The 21,516-nt window shown below is 41.6% G+C and overlaps 1 protein-coding gene across 5 annotated transcripts; it reads left to right on the top strand.

Annotated features, from left to right (window-relative positions):
* Positions 1-7,309: 7,309 nt before the first annotated feature.
* Positions 7,310-20,887, top strand: LOC308037129 (uncharacterized protein C6orf62 homolog). 5 transcript variants are annotated; one of them, XR_013921728.1, is made up of 6 exons: positions 7,310-9,521; positions 11,450-11,626; positions 12,040-12,162; positions 13,078-13,212; positions 14,081-14,204; positions 20,830-20,887. XR_013921728.1 is itself a non-coding variant. In XM_080338658.1 (6 exons), the coding sequence occupies exons 1-5, from the start codon at positions 9,393-9,395 to the stop codon at positions 13,890-13,892; spliced, it is 690 nt and encodes a 229-aa protein (XP_080194784.1). In that variant the 5' UTR covers positions 7,310-9,392; the 3' UTR covers position 13,893; positions 14,081-15,609. The 5 variants fall into 5 exon arrangements, 3 of the variants coding, with proteins under 3 accessions (XP_080194784.1, XP_080194785.1, XP_080194783.1); XR_013921729.1 differs by lacking the exon at positions 20,830-20,887 and adding an exon at positions 20,694-20,740 and having other exon boundaries at positions 13,767-14,204; XM_080338658.1 differs by lacking the exon at positions 20,830-20,887 and adding an exon at positions 13,767-13,893 and having other exon boundaries at positions 14,081-15,609.
* Positions 20,888-21,516: the final 629 nt, after the last annotated feature.

Genomic DNA, 21,516 nt, shown 5'->3' with positions numbered 1-21,516 from the left:
ATGAGAGATGGTTCTGATGTGACAGTTCTGTTTGTTTTCCTTTTAAATTTGTTCCTTGCTGGAGGCAAATGATCTGGAGGTTTATTGCAAAGGTGCCACTCCCTCAATTTATCCAGCTGAAGAACACGTCCTATTATGAACCACTGTGTCTCCGAGTTTTCCTTCAGTTCAGTTTCTTCAGTTTGAAAGGTTTGTAAAGAACTCCTTCATCGTGTCAGAAAGAACACCGAGAGCTTATTATCGGAAGCTCATTCATAGTCTTAACTGTGGGAAACCAGTATAATTATATAAAAATCTCACAAAAAGGTTTCAGGTTACCTTGTTGTAGGAATTGCCATTTTTGTGGCTGAAGGTTAACTTTAAATAGGGGTTATGGCCTTTTTACATGTAAAAATCTGTCAACCCACTACTAGAGGAATCTGTCTTCAGATTGAGTGCAATATAATGCATTTCAGCTTGTTTAATAAAAAATAAAACTCTCTGTCATGAATACTTACGACTATTTGCACTTCAAGTGAGCTGAAGCAAACACTATGAGGTTTCCCATAGAGCTCAGCCAATTTTTAGATTATTCATGGCAGTCGAGAAGGTGTACTTTTTAGAGCTTTTATACTCCATTGCTATTGATATATGTTACCAGTTTTTACAGCAAATGACAGCAGGAAAAAAAAAGGCTTCTTGGTAGACTTCAGGTGCCTGGGGACGTGGGAATGGGTGGAAAGGCACTTCCTGGTCTACAGTGGCTGTGGGGTCTTGCTTAAATTTGGTGTGTGGAAACTTCCTAAGCATTACACAGAGAGAGTTTGGACTTTGCTACGCGAATCAAGTACTGGCAAAACGGTATTTCTACTTAGCAGTCACATTGTGCCTTTTGTCAGGGCCTTTATTGTAACGCACAGATAATTGTCTAGCTCTAGGGTACTTAATGGTTTCTTTATTTCTACCTGCCACATTGGGTGCAGGTGAATTACATTGTCATTTTCTACTTTGTAAATTATGCTCTTATGTAAATATCATAAATGCTTTCCTAGTTATTAATATTCAATGTAAGCGACTCCTGTAACTGTTTTAGATGCATGGAACTGCTGTGGAGAGGGTCGAGGGACTCAGCACAGTGTTGTGCCACTGGAGCACGTCAGTGCTGTTATCTTAGCCCTGCCCTGGGTGCAAGCTCCGCAAAAGGGTCCCGGGAGGGAACCCCGAGGCTGGGCTTGGGGTCTCTGACTCAATAATCAACATGAGCTATGGCTCTCAGGGTCCCTTGCCTTCTCCTGGCCTTTCTGTCCAACAAAAATATTTATTTCAGGGCTAGGACTGCTCTCTGCACTCCGCCGGGTGACACTAGGTGGCAGCGTGGCATTACGTGTCCTAACGCTTCCCTCCCGTAGCCTTTTGTTTCTGGGGTATTAACGTTGTATTAGAATCATAGAATCATTTCAATTGGAAGAGACCCTGAGGATCATCGAGTCCAACCCTAACCTAACCTAACTTTAGCACTAAACCATGTCCCCAAGAACCTCGTCTAAATGCCTTTTAAACACCTTCAGGGATGGTGACTCCACCACTTCCCTGGGCAGCCTGTTCCAATGCATAGATGAGTGTTTCTTACGTTACCAACAAGTTCATGTTCTTCTTTTTTTTCTAGGCTGATCATCACAAAAGGCTGCACGTTTGTAAAACTCTGTCCAAATAATGGATTATATGCACAGGACACTCCAGGTATAACTTATAATGCAAGCTGGTTTTCAGGGATGGCCACTGCTATTAATTCAATCTCTCCAGAGAGGCTGCAGTTTTTGTGTTTTAGAATAAAAGATTGTCCTGTGAACAGTGATCCTAAGTGCTTCAGAGGTGGAAGGTTAGAAGAAAAATCGACATCTCATCTTCTGAATTTGTCCCTAATTAAGTACTGTGCGAGTCCCTTACACCAGTTAGATCCTAACCTTCTCAGCTATGGATTTGCCCTAAAAAAACAACCCATCGTTTTTGTAGTGCTTCTAAATTTAAAAATGAAAAATTCTCTATAAAGGCTAGGAATTGCTAATCTAAAGCTACTTCCAATTCTGCTGACTACGAGTATTTAGAATATTATTTGCAGACTGAATAAATAAAATAAGTTGTTTCATGTTTTATTCTTGCAAGCAGCTGCTGGCAAACACAAAACTTATATTGGAACCTGAGTCTGGTTTTGATATGTCAAATCAGTCTAATAAAGACATGCATTTGCACAGCATTAATTGAGAACTTCAGTTAAAAATAAAGCAGCACAGTGACAAAGAGTCACTAGTCTTTCAGATACCAAAACACTTTATCCTGTGAAATCTGAATTGCAGGTTTATGTACAAATTGGAAGCAATGTGCAGTTCAGACATTTTCAGAATAAATGAAAAGTTCTAGAGACAGGACATGCATTTGTTATACTAAACAAAGGGCCAAGCTGTTTAACAACTCATGACTACCACACTCACAGAAGCAATTGATTGGGCACCAGTGTTTTGGGAAGGCACCCTCTCAGCAAAGGCACTGAGAACATTTAGTTACTTTTGACATCATAGCCACCCATACTCAGCAGTCCTAAACAAGTTAGGAAAGCACAACCCAGACAAGCAAAAAATGAGGATAAACATAATCAAGTGTACTTAAATATATATCATAGAATCACTTGTTTGGAAAAGAGCTCTAAGATCATCAAGCCCAACCATTAACCTAACAGAGCCAAGTCCACCTCTAAACCATGTCCCTAAGAACCTCATCTACACATCTTTTAAACACCTCCAGGGATGGTAACTCCACCACTTCCCTGGGCAGCCTGTTCCAAGGCCTGACAACCCTCTCCATGAAGAATTTTTTCCTCATATCCAATCTAAACCTCCCCTGGCACAACCTGAGGCCATTTACTCTCATCCTATCACTTGCTACTTGGGAGAAGAGACCAACCTCCTTCATGCTACAACCTCCTTTCAGGTAGTTGTAGACAGTGATCAGGTCTCCCCTCAGCCTCCTTTTCTCCAGACTAAACAGCCCCAGTTCCCTCAGCTGCTCCACACAGGACTTGTTCTCCAGACCCCTCACCAGCTTTGTTGCCCTTCTCTGAACTTGCTCCAGCACCACATAATTACTAAAATGGAACAAACCCAGCAAGACAGTAGTTGTAGTTCCACCAAAGTTTATGATTATGTGCCAAAGAACACATGGTCCATTTTATGACCACAGCCCTACAACTAGAAGGCAGGACACAGGGAAGTGATGAATGAAGCTTCATATTGTAGCAATAGCTCTGCAGTGGGTATATAGTTGTCCACAGTATGATGTAAGGACTGTTTTCCACATTAAACATTTCAATTTCTCTACACAGAAGCATTCCCGTTGTGCCTTGGCAACTAATGTTTGCTCTCAAGGCAGAAAGAGTGAATCACAGTATACTCTGAAGTGTATGAAAGAGTTTTAATTGCTACCTAATTTGTCTTGTTTGAACTCAGAAAGGAATACTACTTTATTTTTGTCTGATGCATAAACATTTGGCACTGAATTAATCATAGTTCTGTTTTTGAAGCAAGTAGCTTCAGGGCTGATACTCCTTCTAACAGCCAGTACAGTATGCACAGAAAGTATAAACAGAACGATAACAGAATCCACCTCATCTCTTCCTAACCATGTTTATAACGTATATCTTAAGCTGCTACAATCTGTTAAAAAACTAATTATTAACTAGAAATTATTGTTTTAAGTAACTAATTATTAAGCTGGAAATTAAAAGCAGAGGCGTTAGAGTATAATCTTGCCCACATGCTAATGAACAAACATTTAATTCTGAAAACAGGAGTTATAGACTCTAAAATCACATAAATTTTGGAAAAGGTGTTTCTATTAAGTTTTCAATCTTTTTTTATTTACAGAAAACACCACAACTTATTATGCAACTGAAATGTGAAAAAAAACCTATACAGTGCTTAACTTCACTGAAAACAGCAAGGAAACAATAAAAAACACAAATAGAAAACAAGCTTTTCAGAGCAGAAAAGGATAAAATATCCAAGCAACCATGTGCATGCACTGCGCTCCTCAAAGAGTACAGGACTGCAGCTACAAGGTAGCTGAGTGGGAGAAAGACCGAAAAACATCAGCTTGTCTTAGCTGTGTTAACCAAGCAGAAGCTGACTCGCTCCACTGTTTTGCTCAGCCCAGATTTAACTCGCACAAAACCCACTATTTTTGCTGTGCTAATGGGATTGAAGCCTCAAAAAAGAATAGTTACATATTTTGCATACACTGCCACAACCTACTTGTGGGGTTTGTTTTGTATGCCACTCACATTGTTCTCTCCTTAATGATAAAGTTTATATAGTTTTAAACTAGATTTGAAGGGAGGCAGTCCGTCATTAGACCAAGTATTACAACTGTAAAACACACATCAGCTTTCAGGCACGAGAGCCTCTCCTATAAATGACACAACATTGCATTACCAGTAAGCAACATAACAATCATACACAATGATCTGGTTAAGAGAATTATGGATCAATAGCATACAAATATTTATTTTGCTAAGTCTTAACCCTCCATTCAGTAAGAGATTTTACTCAAGAATATATATTTTAACTAAGATGCTGATATTTTTCTGCTATATGAGCTTCTTCATTGTGCACAATGGAGGAATAGAACTACGATTTTACAAAAGTAGAACAAGACTCAGCTATTACTCACAGCTTTAATAGTGCAGATATTTCTGTACATATATGTATAATAAACATATCATGGTTGGTTGATGTACTCACTTGTGTAAATGCTGCCAGGATATCTTTATTAGCCAGTTAGCAAAAAGAAAATAATCTTCTCTGAGTTTGTTACGGGAGGTAGTTGCCTATATAAGGAGGAGCAGAAGTCTATGCAGAGGGAACCTGGAGTGATTTCAGTTCCCCATCCCCTTCTGAAATGTTGTGAAAGGATCTGAGCAGCCTGTGTTTGCAAGAGACAGCTGGTGGCTGCTTAACACGAAATACTCTGTCCTCGATCTCCCATTTCCTTTAGGATATACATATATATTTCCTCTAAGTATATATATCCCTCTCCTCATAGCTCTTCTGCAAAGTCCTCCAGAAGAAAACCTGTTCTTGTGCCAGCACAAGAATTATGGAAGCATTTCTCAACCTGGGGCTGGGCAGCTGCCCAACCCCTTGTGACAAAGGGCAGTTGCTGTGGCTGCATCCCTGAGCTCCAGAGGGCAGCTGGAGTTACTGGGCTGGAAGAAAACTCCTTCCTTTCTCCTTCGCAGGTGGGCAAGGTGCCAGTTCCCTCGGCAGCCGTTCCGTGGCGGGGCGAACCCTGCGTCAAGCAGAGCTGCTGTGCCAGGCCGCCTTTGCATCGGCTGCGCTGGCACAAAGAGGGTCACAGGCCAAGTGTGAGTCACAGCTTAAAATAGCAGCGGGCACCGAAGAGAATGTCAGGCTGTGGCGCAAAATGCCGTACAGGGCAGCTCGGCAAGCAAAACTGCCTGGAGTGAAAAAGCAGGTGTCTAAACACAGCTCTCGTTGAGCCCAGGCTGATATTACCGATTAAAAATGTTGGCATTCTGCAATAGTCCCAGCAGTGCACAGCTAATGTAATACTCTTATTTAGATGCCTTGCTTTTTTGCCTCCAGATACGGGGTTATTTTCAATAGGCATTGCCCTTAGAGGTGAACAGCACTCTGTAAGTGGGTAAAAAAACCAATCTGTTTCAGCTCTGTTCCTGTTGAAACGAGAGGGCAGCGTTCTGGGTGGTGCCTGTGACAGGGGAGGCAAGATGGAGTGGTTGCACCAGAGGGCCCGACTGACGCTGGGGGAGGACAATGAGGTCTAAGGGCTGAGCCATGGCAGCTGCCCACCACAAGACAGGCAGGAGGAAAAGTCAACGGGGTGTCCAAGGGGAAGTGTGTGTAAAGGAAAGGTGCATTAAAGGGGAATAAAGAATGTGACGGGTCAGGAGAGAACAAGGGAAAACAGCAGAGACAAGTAAAAGCAGAGACCAAGGGGGAAAAAAAAAAAAAAAGACTGAAATCTACTGGAGATTATGGGAGAATGTCAGCACCATGGGCTTTGAAACACAATACAGTGAGATAGACGGTGCCCGTGCTTGTCTTCCCCTTTGTAATCTTTTTAATATCGTTGCAGTTCAGTGAGTCACAGGCTCCAGTTTACAGAGAGGAGGGGGGAGCGACACCTTCACCCTCCCCACAGCCCTTTGGCACACTCTGGAGCAGCACAGGGCGAACCAGCATTTTAGCAGCACCTCCAGTCTGGGCAGTTTTGGCTTTCCCTGGCACGGGCTGGGCAAGACACGAGGGACAGGCCGTGGAGAAGGTGGTTCCCTCCCAAGGTAAAGCCGTGTCCTGTCTCCTTTGTCACTGCAGGAAAGGTGAAAGGTGGGAGGTACAAGCCTCTGTTTTTGGCACAGAAATGAGAACGCTTTGCTTTTCTCCCAGGAGTAGGTTTGCGTCTCCAGAACATCAGTTGCTCAGGTATATAAATGAGGGAACACACGTTGTCACACACGGCTGTGCACGGGACTGTGCTGCAAGAGCGGCGCTGGAGGCACACCATCACACCCACAGCTTTGGGTCAAGGGCTGCACTTATTTTTAGTTTATTTACAGTTTACTTCACTGAAGCATGCTGGGCTGAATACAAACCCCAGCGAACGAAATTAAACACAAGGCACCACTGCAAAACTTATAACCTTGTGTCTTCCAACAACAGTGGGACACTTAAGGTTGAATCAAGTCTAAGTAGTCACTTTATCTACGACAAGACCCCAGCAGGGGAGGAAAAATCTGAGCTTAGCGAAGAGCCGCCTGTCGCAGGCGGGGAGCGGGGGACAGCGGCCCCGGGCAGATACCACCTCCGGCAGGGGAGGGGGGAACAGGCAATGCTCCCTTCCCCCACTTTAGGCTCCCTGCCCCCCCCCGCCCCGAACTCCGTTGAGCAACTCCATCCGGGTCCTTGTCCCGCGGGCTGTGCCCGACTCAGCATCACGTGGGGCATGATGGCGGTTACACGAGGAATGGCAGTGCGGGGGTAGAAGGAGCAGAGAAGCGCGACTCGGATTCTCGGCGTGGCGACGGCTGGGAGATGCTCTGCCGCTGTTGTTCTCGCTTTTATCGTTCGCCACACAGGGAGCGTCTGTGGCTAGTGTAGTTATCTCTGAGCCTTCCTGGCTGGAGCACAAGATTCTGTTTCCCCCCCGGGCAACCGGAGCGCTTGGTACGCGCCGGCAGAGCGCCGTCGCGCGGTGCGGGCAGGGCGGCGCCTGTGTGACTCAGGTGCTGCCATTTTGAGTGGTGGGTGCTGACGGCGCAGCTCCGCTCCGCACTCGCTCCCGGGCCGAGGCTCAGCCGCAGACCCCGGCGCTCCCGCTCCCTCCTCCCGCCACCTTCGAGGACGTCCCGGGGGCCGCGTGGGCGAAGAGAGGCTCTCAGCCCTTTCGTCCTTTTCCCGACCGCCCTCCGCCGCCGCTCCGGGATCTCTATGCCCGCCGCCCTCCGTGGGAGCCACTAGCGCAGGGACCCGCCGCCGCCGCCTCCTCCTCCTCCACCTTCCGCCGCCGCCGTCGCCTCTTCCTCCTTCTCCTCTTCCTCTCTCCGCCACCATTTCCCCACTCCCCGGCACCGGGGCGCTGAGCTAGACTATGGGGACCAGGTTGGGGCCGAGCAGCGGCAGAGCGGGCGGCCCGGTCACCGTGTCCACTGCGGCAGGGATGGGGGGGCTCCGTGGCTTCGTGGCTTTATCTTGACATGGCTCCTCTCCGTGCTGCCAGCAGCGCCGCCGCCTCCACTGCTCCTCCTGCGCCCGCCGGCTGCGGGTAGCGAGCGGGCCGCGCTCTCGGCCTCCTGCCCGAGTCTCTCAGTCTCTTGCTTCAGTTGGGGGGAAAAGTTTTGGGAGGGGCTCCTTTTTTTGTTGTTGTTTTTATTTTCCTTTCTTTTTCAATTTTTTTTTGGGTCAGGAGAGAAAGGGGTATACTTTACCCCCTTTTCTTAACCTGGTCTGACAGATTTGCTAACCGAAAAACTTTTTTTTTTAGCCTCGACTAATCAAACACCTTGGGGAGGGGAAAAAATGTCTGGAGAGAGGAAGAAAATAACCTGATAATTGGGGATTTGCCTTTTTTTTTTTTTTTTTTTAAGTGGGGAGGGTGTTTTAGAGGTTTAGAATTGCAACCTAGGCTTGCAATTAGTAAAAAAAAAAACCTCGCGAAAATTTTGAACACCGAAAATTTTTGGGAGCAAAACTCTCCATGTTTTCCAAATCCTGACCATGAAGTGAGAGGGGAGGCGCCGTGCTACTGGGGGTGCCCCGGGCACAGCCCACCCGCTGCAGCCTCCGCTAGCTCGTGTAGGAGACAGAGGCCTCAGGAGAAGCCAAAAGCGTTTGCCATGCACAGCCTGGGCTAACCGTGCTCGCTGCGCAGCGCAGCAGCGGCGGGGAGAGAGGATCCCCCGGGAATCAGCAGCCTAGGGAGCGTGTGGGGTGTCGGGGGATGTAGGGTTCTCCCAGCCGTAAAGGAGCCCGGGTTTGGGGCGCTGGTTTGGGTTTTAGTCTCTAGGTGAGATAATACTGCCCCTTCAACCCCTGCCTGCCCCTCGTCTGTGGCCATCATGATCCCTCTTCTCTTTGGCAGCAGCAGCCTCAGGGTGATGATGTGCCTGATGATGAGCAGGATGAAGTTAGAAATGACTCCGCTGTTTTTTCTCTTTGCTCCCCTGCAAACCAGCGCTGTGTTGTCTGTAGTTGATTTTGTTGTTGGCAGAGAAATCTTATATCTCCTAGGATGTGCACTCCTCTGCATCCTTTTCTCTGCTCTCCACCAAGTGTAATAATTTTAAAGAAAAAAAGGCAACATAGCAATAGCGGAAAGCTGAGAATAATAATCAGTAGAGTCATGAATCTGGCTGGGGTAAAGCGCAATTTGTGATTTCAGCTTCATTTTTTTTTTGTAAGCAGAGCAAAAGTACCCCCCCATGGATTGGGCTTGTGCCAGTTGCTTTTTATTGTACACATAAATTGTGATAAGATTTTTTTTTTCTTTTTCATTCTTACCCACACTTATTCCTGCAGCTAAACTGTTCTTCATTTTTTTTTTTCTTTTTTCTTTTTTTTTTTTTTTCTTTTTTCTTGATTTATTGTAAAACCTCTTGTCCAGCCATGGCTGGACAACTACTTACTTTGTCTCTTGGCCCCTCTGATGCGACATTCTCCTAAAAAATTGCCGGAGGTGCGGTTTTGGGTTACATTCGCATTTTATCTGTTCAGTCGTATTAGCAGGAATAAAACGACTTGTTTCTGTTGTACTTGAGTCTTACGAAAAGGTGCCCATAGTTTAGCAACAGTTTCCAAAGGCTTTAGTACCACCTACATTGCAAAATGGGGGACCCAAACTCCCGGAAGAAACAAGCTCTGAACAGACTTCGTGCTCAGCTTAGAAAGAAAAAAGAATCTTTAGCTGACCAGTTTGACTTCAAGATGTACATTGCCTTTGTGTTCAAAGACAAGGTAACTTCGTTTTAATGTTTCTCTCTGTGTTGTCTATTCCAATGCATGTTAATTATGCTGTGCCAAGTCTTGCTGCCTGATTCCATCTTACAGTTTAATAGATTTCATTGACTTCTAAACTTTATTTTTTTCATTGCTGATTGCCGTAATATTTACTTCACGTTTGTCATTTTGGCTTTTTGTATGTTTGTAGTTTTGTAATGCAGAGGGTGTCAGTGCCTCATTAGATGATTACTTGGTAACTTCTGTATTCGATAAATATTTGTTGAAGTTAATACTGTAATTCTTTAAGCCTTATTGCGGTCTGAATTGCAGAATTGTTGTCTGAGAAGAGTTGAGTTGAAAAGGCAGACCTGGCTGGAGCGATTGCTAAAGTTCCTGCATTTATCTGGTTAAAGCAGAAGGGAGAACCTGGCGGTTTAAGCGAGGAGTCACAAAATGCGATATTGAAATGGCCTCAGTGCACTGGCACATGTGAAACTGCTGCTGTTGTTTTGGGAGGGAGGGGGAGGACGAAAAGGAGCTGGTGTTTGCTGTGTGTCTGGGCCAGCCTGGGGAGCCTGCTGTTATTTCTGAAGCTAACTGGAATTGTAGGAGAGTTTCTGTCCACAGGTGAATAAAAGTAGATGCTTATAGTAAGTGAATGTGCTGAGCAAATGATAAGGAAGTGAAGGTCGAGGCAAATACCAACATAGCCGATAATGCAGGAAATGCGTGTAGATGAGCACTGAAATAGTTTAATCCCCTCAAATTTATAGTTTTTGCATTCAATGTAATAGTTATGTGGTTTTTTTTAATAAGGACTCTGAAAAACTTAAATTTTAATTTCTTTAACATTTCTGACTCCAATTTGCTTTTGTTTTTTGCAAACAGACATGGATATAGTGGAATGTAATTTCTTGGTACTGTCTAAGAGTAATAAAGAGAAATATGAATGTTTAAGCAGTGGTAGCAATTAGATTTTTCTTAGATAATGACTTCAGTGGTTTTAGTTGGAGCATTCGTACTCCTTTCTGGCTGCTTTGTAGAAATTTATTGCGTATCTGTTTTAAATCCTGTAAAATTCACTTATCACAGTGAACTGAAGATGTCCATCCAGTACTAGTTTGCTTGAAGTAGGAGTTTAGCTCAGCATAGCTTGTTCAGCAAATAGTTGCCTGCTATGTCTGTTCTGTCTGGGAGTGTGGAGGGTTATTTGATAAAATATGCTTTGTCTGTCATGTGATCCTTAAATAGGTCAAGGCTTTTTATGAGCTATAAGAAAACTGTTAGGAGGAGACATTACAACTTTAAGTGACTTTTACGTACAGCAAAAACTGGTTTTACAAATTCCCCATAATGTTTTTGCCTTGCTTGAGAGATACTGAAATATTTGTAGCGAGTATAAAAGTTATTTAGAAAATAAAAATAGTCCTTTTTGAGGAGGTTATGGCTTGTAGCTAACTTCTGGTTGGATCTCGATCACCAATTCTTACCAAATGTGGCATTTAAAGACTTCACTCTTATGAAAAGGCCAACTTTAAAGTATCGCAAGAGGAGAAAAAGGTTACTTGATTTGTGAAGAGAAGCTTGATAGAGGGCTCTTGGTCAGCCCCAAATCATGTATTTTGTGTGATGAAAGGGTGATGCTGTTAACGTTTAGATGCAGCCTTAATGTTTGCAAGATTGGTGTGTGGATTCATGTCTTTGGAGACTACTAAAACATGTTCAACTTTTTTGTAATAAAAAGTTGTTGGACCAATTCTGTTAAATTTCTAAGTCTTTGCATGTTAATTTTAGTGTGGTTTGTGTCAAAGTCTTAACTTGAGATATGCGTTTCATACACGTATGCTAACAAAACCACAAATTCTGAAATAAACTGTTATCTATAATTGCTTAAAAAGGCTTGTAATCCTAATGTAACCTGTGCTTTTTTTTTTTTTTGGTAGAAGAAAAAGTCAGCGCTTTTTGAAGTGTCTGAAGTGATACCAGTCATGACCAATAATTATGAAGAAAATATCCTGAAAGGTGTGCGGGATTCCAGCTATTCTTTGGAAAGTTCCTTAGAGCTTCTGCAGAAGGATGTAGTACAGCTTCATGCACCCCGCTACCAGTCTATGCGCAGGGTAAAGTTACTCTTTACAATGGCTGACTCTTAGTTTGTTTTCAACACTTGTGCTGTTCTTGGTGAATGTTAAGGATAATCCTGCTGTTTTGATTTTTCTCAGCTCTTCTGCTGCACAAGGATTCTGGGGGCCTGTGTTTGTGGGGTCCAGGTTGAAGGGTAACAGCACATGTATTCTGTAATTTTGTATAAATATGTAATGCTCAAGCCTTACTTTTCATCTGTCTCATTCAAATATGCCTTGAGAATTACATCATCTTGCTGTCCTTGCATTACTGTGAGTAATACAAATGGAAAATGACATAAACATGGTAATAAGTACCACCTTTAAATTATGTGCCTGTACAGATAAGTTGCTTCTTTGTGTCTTTGACTAATGGAGGGACTGTAAGTACGGAATTTTATTGCTTACAGGATGTGATCGGCTGTACCCAGGAGATGGACTTCATTCTTTGGCCTCGTAACGATATTGAGAAGATAGTCTGTCTCCTGTTTTCTCGGTGGAAGGAATCTGATGAACCCTTTAGGCCTGTTCAGGTATTTTTTTTCTTTTTTAACTTCAATAAGTAACTTGCACCTGAAGGGAGCATAACTACTCTCTCTTAACCAAGAAGTTGATAATATGTGACTTCTGTGGCCATTAAAAAGTATGTTGTCTGTTTTTATTTGTAAAGCAGTAAATGTTTTGAATGCCAAATTCTGCTTCTTCTATGCACTGTTATATTAGCGCTTGGAAAATGTAAATGTCTGAAGGACCCTTTACAAGTGGCATGTATGGGTAAATACATATGCCATGTTAGTATTTGTAGGAGTGGATCAGATGTGGCTCTTAGTACACTTGAATCTTTCTCTAACTATGAGGGTGTCATTAAGATTCTGTGAGTATCCCAAGTTGCGGTATTTTGTAAGATGGAAGAGGGTCTGAGATCAATGGAATTTTTGCATTATAATTTTACCTTAAATAAATTTTAAACATCTTGGATTATTTTTTCAGTCACCAGCTTTAGCTGTTTACATTCAGACTTTTGAATGATGTTTTATCTATTTTCTGTGCTGGTTCTGTATTAATGGTAAGTTACTGGAAGAAATGTGCTGTATTGTTGACGCTCAGGGATTTTATGACAGAACAAGCTAAATCTGGTTTTATATATGCAATTAAAGTTGCACCTTTAACTGCATATATAAAACCATATTTAAAGTTGTACCTTTCGAGCCGTTAATATGTCATTGTAATGACTAATAGCTGCATTGGCAGATTGAAACTAGGCAGTTCTTTACATTGTGCCACAGCTCAAGTGCATCATTGTCACTGTGGTCCCTGATTTCTGCTTTTCATAGAGGAGAAAAGGAAAGAAACAGAAGTGGTTGTAAAGCCCCAGATTGAAGGAAATTAACTAGTTATGTGAGCTTCAGTTTAGTAAATATTTTATTCCCCTCCCTCACACAATGCAGGCCAAGTTTGAATTTCATCACGGTGACTACGAAAAACAGTTTCTGCATGTTCTGAGCCGAAAGGACAAGACTGGAATTGTTGTCAACAACCCTAACCAGTCAGTGTTTCTCTTCATTGACAGACAGCACTTGCAGGTAAGCATATTTTTGTTCCTCTTTTTAATGCATATGTTTTAATCATAAAATGTGGTTTCTTCTTGGGAACATGAATTATTTTATTGCAAAATACTCAAGTAGAAAAATTGATCATGCATTCATGCTCACATTTCAGCAGTTTCAGAGGAAACTTGCACTATGAATCTGATTCACACATACGAAAACTAGCTACAGACTGCAGATGTGTTCACATAGAATTACTTTAATGTTCTTGTATTAAAAAGTAAATAAGTTCTGAAATAGACTTAACAGTGTTTTGGAAAGATTAAAACATTCGTTTAATTTGGGTGATATTACAAAAATTATTCAAGTGAAGAATGAACAGAATAGTGAAAATATTTTGGGCATTAGAGGTCACAGACTAGTTTTGAGTTCAGACTGTTCATACAGATGAGAAACTGTGGCTTTTAAATGCCTGTGTTGTTCCTCCACAACCAGCAGCAACCTAATAACTGGGTTGGATCTGCTGGGGGACTGCCTGTTATTCTTGAGTTAACTTCATGTTTAATAGGGTTTTTTTTCTTTGCCTCTAGACTCCAAAAAACAAAGCTACAATCTTCAAGTTATGCAGCATCTGCCTGTATCTGCCACAGGAGCAGCTCACTCACTGGACGGTTGGTACCATTGAGGACCACCTCCGTCCTTACATGCCAGAGTAAGGTACTGGCCAGCAAAATGGGGAAGATCACAGAATGCAGCAGTGGATTTTCACTTTCCTCACTACTTTATTCTTTCAGAATTTAGAAGAAAATGGACTCATGTTCAGAACTATACATTGTGAAACTTGATCATCCTGGATTTTTTTTTTGTCATTTGTATCTCAGAACTTTACAATTTTTTTTTTTAGATGTTTTCTGCATGGACCTTGTGAAAGAGAGGATGCTCTGCACACTTCTGCACTGCATCAGCATCTTACTAAAATGTGAAATGAAGGGACTGTACACTGAAACAAATGTATCCGAAAGCACAAGGTGATCATTTGTGGTGGTGTTCCCATTTGTGCTGGTCATGCCCCTTAACATCTATAATGTTAACCATCAGTATTTGGAGGGTGAGAAGTGAATGTAACGGGTATAAAAGCCTTATAGCTTTGCTGTTAATGATTGTATCAAAGAGCACTATCATTCATTTTAATGAACAGAGAAGTGGCTATTACAATAGGAAGTGTGGGAAAGAAATCTTTCTTTTTTTTTTTTTTTAAAAAAAAAAGCATCTCATTTAATGTTTAGGCATTTTTTGCCTCTTTTATTTTGCTGGGCCACGTCTAAGTTTACTGGCACTTTGGTTTTGGATCTCTTTCCTCAAGTTGCTGTATAACTGTATGAAAGTATTCTTTTGAGTTGGATGCATTCATACAGATGAGGCAGACCTGGAGTCTAAAGTTGCTAAAGCAGCTAAAAATAAAGTAAAATAATAGCTGCAGAAACAATGTTGGTAGAGGATTATTTTTTCTTGAGAGTTGAGACTTGTAAACTTGCAGGTGAACTGTGCAGGAAATACTGGTTTCTAAAACATTTCTTACAGAAAACCCATTGAGGTTGTTTTCTTTTGGAATAGACATTATAAACCAATGTAAAATAGTGTTTGGAGTGTCAAAAGTTGGTTCTGACAGAACATTTTAAGATTGTGCAATGATAAAAGGAAGACTACTGTATAGTTTTGATGACAGAAAGCTCTGCTTAAGGGTTGAGTACTTTACTGGAGTAAAACTGCATAAGCCTGCTCCCTTTGGATTAAACTAGTGCTTACCTGTTTAAAACTTGTATTTAGCTTTTGTTTGGAATTGGAAAAAAATGAAAGTTAAATAAATTAGGTGAAAGATGACTGGCTTTCTTTATGGAGATCCTATGAATTGAATTTCTTAGTGTCTTGCATCTTGACAGTGTCACCCACTGCAAATATTGAAAATGTACAGACTGTAAAATGTTAAGATTAACAAAGATGAGTGACAAAGGTGTTCTTGCATATGCAGGCAATATATTTATTTTGAAAAGTAGCTGTCAGAAATAATTACATACTATTTTTTAGTTGTTTTGTTGTAAGGTCCTACAGGTTAAACTGGAGCACACTAGAAAAACACTGTCTGAAAGCTGCAACTTTGCGTTAATAAATGCCTTAAGTTACAAAGAAATATTTTGAAAATGCTGCTCTACAGAATCCGAAGACTTTCCGGAATATTTAGTAACCACCATACTTGCTAATAGTACTTAATTTCCTAGCTAAATGTAAGCGTCTTTTCTTTGAATGGACTGTAAGACATGATACCAGCTGTCCACATGAAGCTTGAAATAGGTTTTTATTTCTCTGTGTTACATGGAACAACCTGTTCAGTTTAATTACATATTTTGTTTTGTATGAGTTGCATAAGATGCACAGGCTACCAAGTTGTTCTTGACAGTGATCCTAGAGTTAAACAACACTGTACTTCCTTGAGAGAACATAATTTTATTAACCCAGCTAACAAATGTTATGCCTTTGCTGTGCTATCAGATTGGGTCGATAGGCATCTGCATTGTGTGAAAAAAGATAAACAGGAACAACAGGCTTCAGAGCATGAGAATCTCCGGGAAGTGTGTGAGAGTGTGTTCTGAAATCATTTGGCATCCTTGAAAGGTGTCTCTTTTGAGGGAAGTTTAAACTTCAAGTTGTCCCACTCTTTCTCAGTGGAACATCTAGTTCAGTCTCATTCTTCAGCGAAATGCGCTTCAAAACTGAATGGAAGCAGTTTATAATATCTGGCTTTTGGTTTCAGGCCTTCTTTATACCAGCTTAGTGGCTTTTTGGTAGGCTTTCTTAACTTCGAAGTGTAGGTAAAAAGCACAGTTTACACCTGTGTAAACCTAGTATGTTCAGTGGAGCCGTTTTTAAATCAGAAGCGGCTCTTTTATAACACAAGAACCTGCTGTCAGCTCCTTGTGTTGCTCCTTTGGGTATGCTAATCCCAAGAATTGAAATATGCTCAAAATCTAACCTGTATATGGGAGCTTTACCAGGCTATTGCTTGAGTATTTGTCATGTGATCTTGGCAAGTGTGAATGGGGCAGGGAGAAATGTGAAGGCAGCAAAATGAAGTAGATGGAGGCCTATTAACTCTGCACCTAAATGAAGTGTCTGGTGAAGGGAAGCTTGTGTCATGTGCTTCCCAGGTGATGATGAGAAACTTCTTGAATGTCATAGCTTGCATGTGGCTGTATAGTTTCACTTCACTTTTCGAGCTTCATCAGCTGCACAGGTTTTACCAAAAATATGATAAGATGGACAGAAGGGCTTGTGCAAGTGTTGCCCAAATGCAATCTGCCTGTAGCTAGTTGGAGTTGATGCCCTTTTGTCACGTGTCTGAAGCATAAATTGCTTCTTGAAAGCTGTTTTGTTACACTTAAATTGCTGTGTTAGGTGATAAAACAGGTACTAAAAACATAATCGGATTATTCAGTGTTTCTCTTAAAGTTTACTTAAACTGGAATTACTCTTTCAGCATTTAAAGCTTTTAGATCAAGCTAATGATCTCTTGCTGCAAGTTGATCTTTTTTTTTTGCATAGTGAGATGTTAAGACTATTAGAAACAGCTGGTAGAAAGGTGCTGATTTTGCCAATTACAATTTTCTACAATTTTTTAAATATTCCATCTCTGAAAGACATACTTGATCTGTACTTCCAAAATACAAAACAAGCAGAGGACCAGTTCACTACAGGTAAGTGCTCTAGTCCTTGTGAATGACCACATCTTGTTGACACATTAAGGCATAATGTATTAGTTTTAAAATTACTTTATGGCACCTGTATCAGGTTTGAAACTCCTGCTTCTTGTACACATTCCCAGCTTGTGACCTCTACAGGCATCTTTCCCTGCCTGTTCTTATTTTGCTGCTGGGAGGACACAGCATTTTCTTTTGCTTGTCACTGGTCACATGCTGAGTCATTAGATTACTTGCAGTTAATGAATGCCACCTCCTGTTAAATCTGGATCTCTGGGGGTTAAACAGTGAGAATGTTCACTTAAGGGTTTTTTGCTCTTTTTAAGTGTGAGATTATACTAATGGACTGTTATAGGATTAATTTAAGATTACACTAAGGTTCCTGCCACTAGCATGATAGTTGTTGAAGTCAACTACTAGACTATGCCTATATCCACTAAGAAGACAGATGTGCTATGAGTTTACTTAATTGCTGTTTTCTTTCATTAGCCTGGAAAAGCTTCCCCCATTTTTGCATTTACTGCAGCAGCAAATTCAGAAGCTGTATAAGCCGACAGATTCTGGAACAGCTTTCTGGCATGAAATAATAAAGGGCTTTAACAGTGTTTTACAAAAGGAAAAAAAGTTTAGCTTGCACATTTGAGGGATGGTAGTAGCCTCAATAGTGTTTATTCTGGAATTCTTTTTGTGGAACCAATCTAACTTTTTATTCTAGTAATTTTGTTTCCCAAACTGTAAGGCCAATGTTGTTACTTGTCCCTTAGGATCATTAGCACACAAAAAGGACATTCCTGTGTATAGGTTTGGCCTTTTTTTGCACCTGTACTACTTGATGCTATGCTGGTGGTGTGAAAGCAAGGCCTCTTCTGTACCTGCCAGCTTGCTGCCACTTCGCTGCAAGGGTTCAGTGTGACTGGGAGATAAACACTTCAGACAGAGGGAGCCTCTGCACTAGAACTGGAGTTCCATCAGCTCTTTCCCTGCTGTAGTGCACAGGGGCTTGGTGCTTTGTATTAATTTGGTGTTTAAATCTTCCTTGTTGTGCTGTTCTTGGAGTACAGATGAATTCTGCCTTCCGGAACACTAAGGAGGAAACTGCAGTTCCATCTGCAGCAGTCAGTACCGCTTGCTGATCTGTGTGCTGCAGCTGGGGTTTGCAAGGCTCTGACCATCCCGCGCTGAGGCTGTGGAGGGCTGTGCCAGCTCTGTGGGTTATCTAAAGCAAGCTAAGTGATACATGACTGTGATTTTTCTTCTGCATAGCTGACTGAAATGCTTTTTAGGGCTGAAGATATCTGTGACCTAGTTCTGCTTGGAAAGGATTTACATATGGAAAGGTCCCTTGATGTGAGGACAATTACTGTATGCTAGAGCACCCACTCTACAAGCTGGTTTTTTGGACTCTTGCAATCTATTTGAGCAGCTACTGCTTTTAAGCAAAAAAAAAAAAAATCAAAGATCCAGACTCTTACTACTGTGGTACAGCCCCAGGTACTGTTTTGGTGAACAAAAGCGGTGGGGTGTGTGGTTTGCGTGTGGTTTTGTTTTGTTTTCCTGGAGGACAGCCAATGTTGTCTTCTTTAATTAGAGCTTGCAGGTAACATGTTTATGTTCAGGTAAGAATTGTATATGCTGCAGTGTCCCACACCATGGCAGTCTGGGACTTGGGGAATCTGCTAACAGCAGTCATTCAGTGAATGCACTACAGAATCACAATAAATGCCTTTGTCCCTGAATTCTTAAGTAGCCAAGCAGGAATCAAAGTTCTTTTTTCCTCATTCCCATGGAGAGGCAAGGGAGAGGTTTTGGTGTTTTCTTTCAACTGGCTACATGGTTTCTGCAGATTTCTGCAGCAAATTCTAAAATAGTGATAAAACGCTGTTGGAAATTCTTCCATATGCCTTGGTAGTGGCTCGGAGCCAGTCAATGAAGCTGAATAGAACTGCTGTCCAGAACAGTTACTTAACAGCCTAATTCTCCCCACCTCCCCCATTCCCTTTAGGTGGTAACGCTTGCCAATTTGAGAATTGTAAACCAACTAGCTTGTAATTAAATTGGCAGATTAGCCATGAGACCCCTGTGACAGGTGCCTCAAACTGAAAGGTGAACAAGGAGTCCTGGTGGTTTGACACTTGTTTCAGGAGTAATGTCCTTTCTTACCCCTTCCTCTCCCTAGTTTATCACAAGTTGCTTCTTCCCAAGAGCTGGAATTCTTAGTGACTAAATCCATCCTCACAGTACCTTCACCTGTGATTAGTAGTTGTCGTGATTAGTATCTGGAGTCTTGCTTTTAAATACCAGCAGGAATGACTCTAATTTCTCATTTTCTCAAGGGATCTGCAGTGCACAGTTCTACCATGGTGCAGATACTTGGCTGTCAGTCTGGATGCATTTGTGCAATAGGGGTGACGTGAAACCAGCACCAAACACTTGGCTGACCAATATATTGTGTGAAGTGGGAAGTTGCAGTTACTCTCACTGATAGAGGCAAACTGTTCCGTAACATGTCACATACTGCTATGTGAAAAGTCTCCTCTGTAAGGAGACCTCCAGACATCAAGGACTATGGTGTAGGTGTTCGATATGTTTAAAAAAAAAAAAAGGGGGGGGGGGGGGTGGAAAACAAACCAAAACCCTGCACAATATGGGAGGGACATTCTTATTTGCAGCTGTAAGATATGGAGCTTACAGAGGTCTGTCAGTTATTGGATAAGTAATCTGGTATACTAATAAGAATCACAAGGTGATCTCATCAAGTCACCTTATTTGCTTGCTTGTAAGGGAATTATACCTAAATCTGCAGTGATGGAACCAGGTCAACCCCACAGGAAATGTTTGTTCTGATGCCAGGTTGAACCACATGCCATTTGGCTTTATTACAATGATTGTTTTCTGTTACTTCTTTTCAGACTCAGCTAAGGTAAGATAGAGATTTTTCAAAATCTGGGTTAGGGTGACATCAGTAAAGAACACCTTCAAATATTAAGTCTGATGTTTGACAATCTACTGCCAAAGCTAAGCAAGACCAATGGTCACAATTCCTTCTACAATCATCTTCAAGCCTAAATTAAGTTGCAAAATAAGTTATGAGGTCAGCATGCTGCTGGTGGTAGAGGGATAACAGACAAGGTCATCTTAAAATAATCAGTTTAATGAACTGCTTCTAAAATAAGTGGCTTGCATATTAATGATGTCCCTCTTTCTTATTAATTAGGCAGCACTAAAATATTCTTGTTGAATAGTCTGTTATTAAGATAGAAGGGACTTCACTAGTTAGCTCAGGAAGTGGGTTGGTTTTTTTTCAGTTTCCCTCTTGGCCTGCAGCAGTCCTTGCCAGGCTCAAATGGTAACAGGAGGATATAGTTTCTATGTTGAGGTTTGCCACTCTTAATTTGCCTGGACACTTTTCAATTGTAATTATGTAGATATGATGAATGCTAAGTGATAGAATGAGATCACTTAACTCTGGTAGGTTCCTGAGGCAACCAGCTTTGATTGAGCAATGTCATACTAAGTTGCAGTGGGACAGCTGCACTAGGACAGAGCAGCCCAAACACACAGAGATGAGAGTATTCTAAATCTTTTGGTGCTTCTTGAATCCGGTGGCTCCTTCATTCTCAGCCTCTGCCTTTTATTTCAAATAGTCAAAATCACTCTTGTGTTCCAGGGAGGGGAGTGGGTTTATAGTAGTTGGGGGAGCAGTTTTAATCCTCACTTCTATTTCCTTCACCTTCTACACTCTACTACATGGATAACCTATGGAAGAAAATCAGTCAACGTAAGAATGAGCTGACTGGAGTTGTCAGAACATGATAACACGAAGATGACCAGAACAGCAATTGCTAAACCAACTAGGTATGACATCATGCTATGATGGATCTTCTCTGTTTGTTTATTCTAGAAATTATAGAGGAGCTGGAGATGCTTAAGACTCATAATTGACCTCCAGGCAGAGGAAGCTGTACAGTCAGAAACAACACAGTGAAGCACATAGTTCTGCTGAGCAAAGACTTAAAAAGGTTGCTCCTGTAATAACCGTCTTCACAGAACTGCTTTAGCAAAGCATTGTGTTTCTACAAAATGGGATTCAGAGATGATTCTGAGCATGAGTGCAAGTACTGGGGAAAAATAATTACGAATGTACTGCTGAAGGGAGCATGGTACTATTAGAAGTTTAACTAGCCACAGGCATGTAAACCATGTGCGCTTTCAAGAGAACCTCAGAGAAAAATCTTTAGTTGTATATACCATGAAAGACTGTTCTAAACTTGCAGCAAAAGCCCACTGTAGGTATTGTTTTTAGAGAACTTCCACTAGAAGGGTAAGTTACCAACTATATCGCTTGTTTGAAATCCATTTTGGAAAGATTGCTGATATATTAGAAACTTGTTCAACTTCATATCAAAAATCAGTTTGCATGAACAGGTCACTTTATTAATTGGAAATTATTTCTTTAGGTTTAGGCATGAATGAAAATGTGGCCTAACTGCACATTTAATTACAAAATTCAAATCACTAGAGACAGTGAGTCAATCCCCATGACAAAATTATGCATGCCCTTTACTAGTGTAGATTAATTTTTCCAAAT

The sequence above is a fragment of the Nesoenas mayeri genome, assembly GCF_963082525.1.
Source record: "Nesoenas mayeri genome assembly, chromosome: 2".
NCBI lineage: Eukaryota > Metazoa > Chordata > Aves > Columbiformes > Columbidae > Nesoenas > Nesoenas mayeri.
The sequence above is the reverse complement of the archived record's forward strand: the minus strand, read 5'-3'. Positions and strand labels throughout refer to the sequence as shown.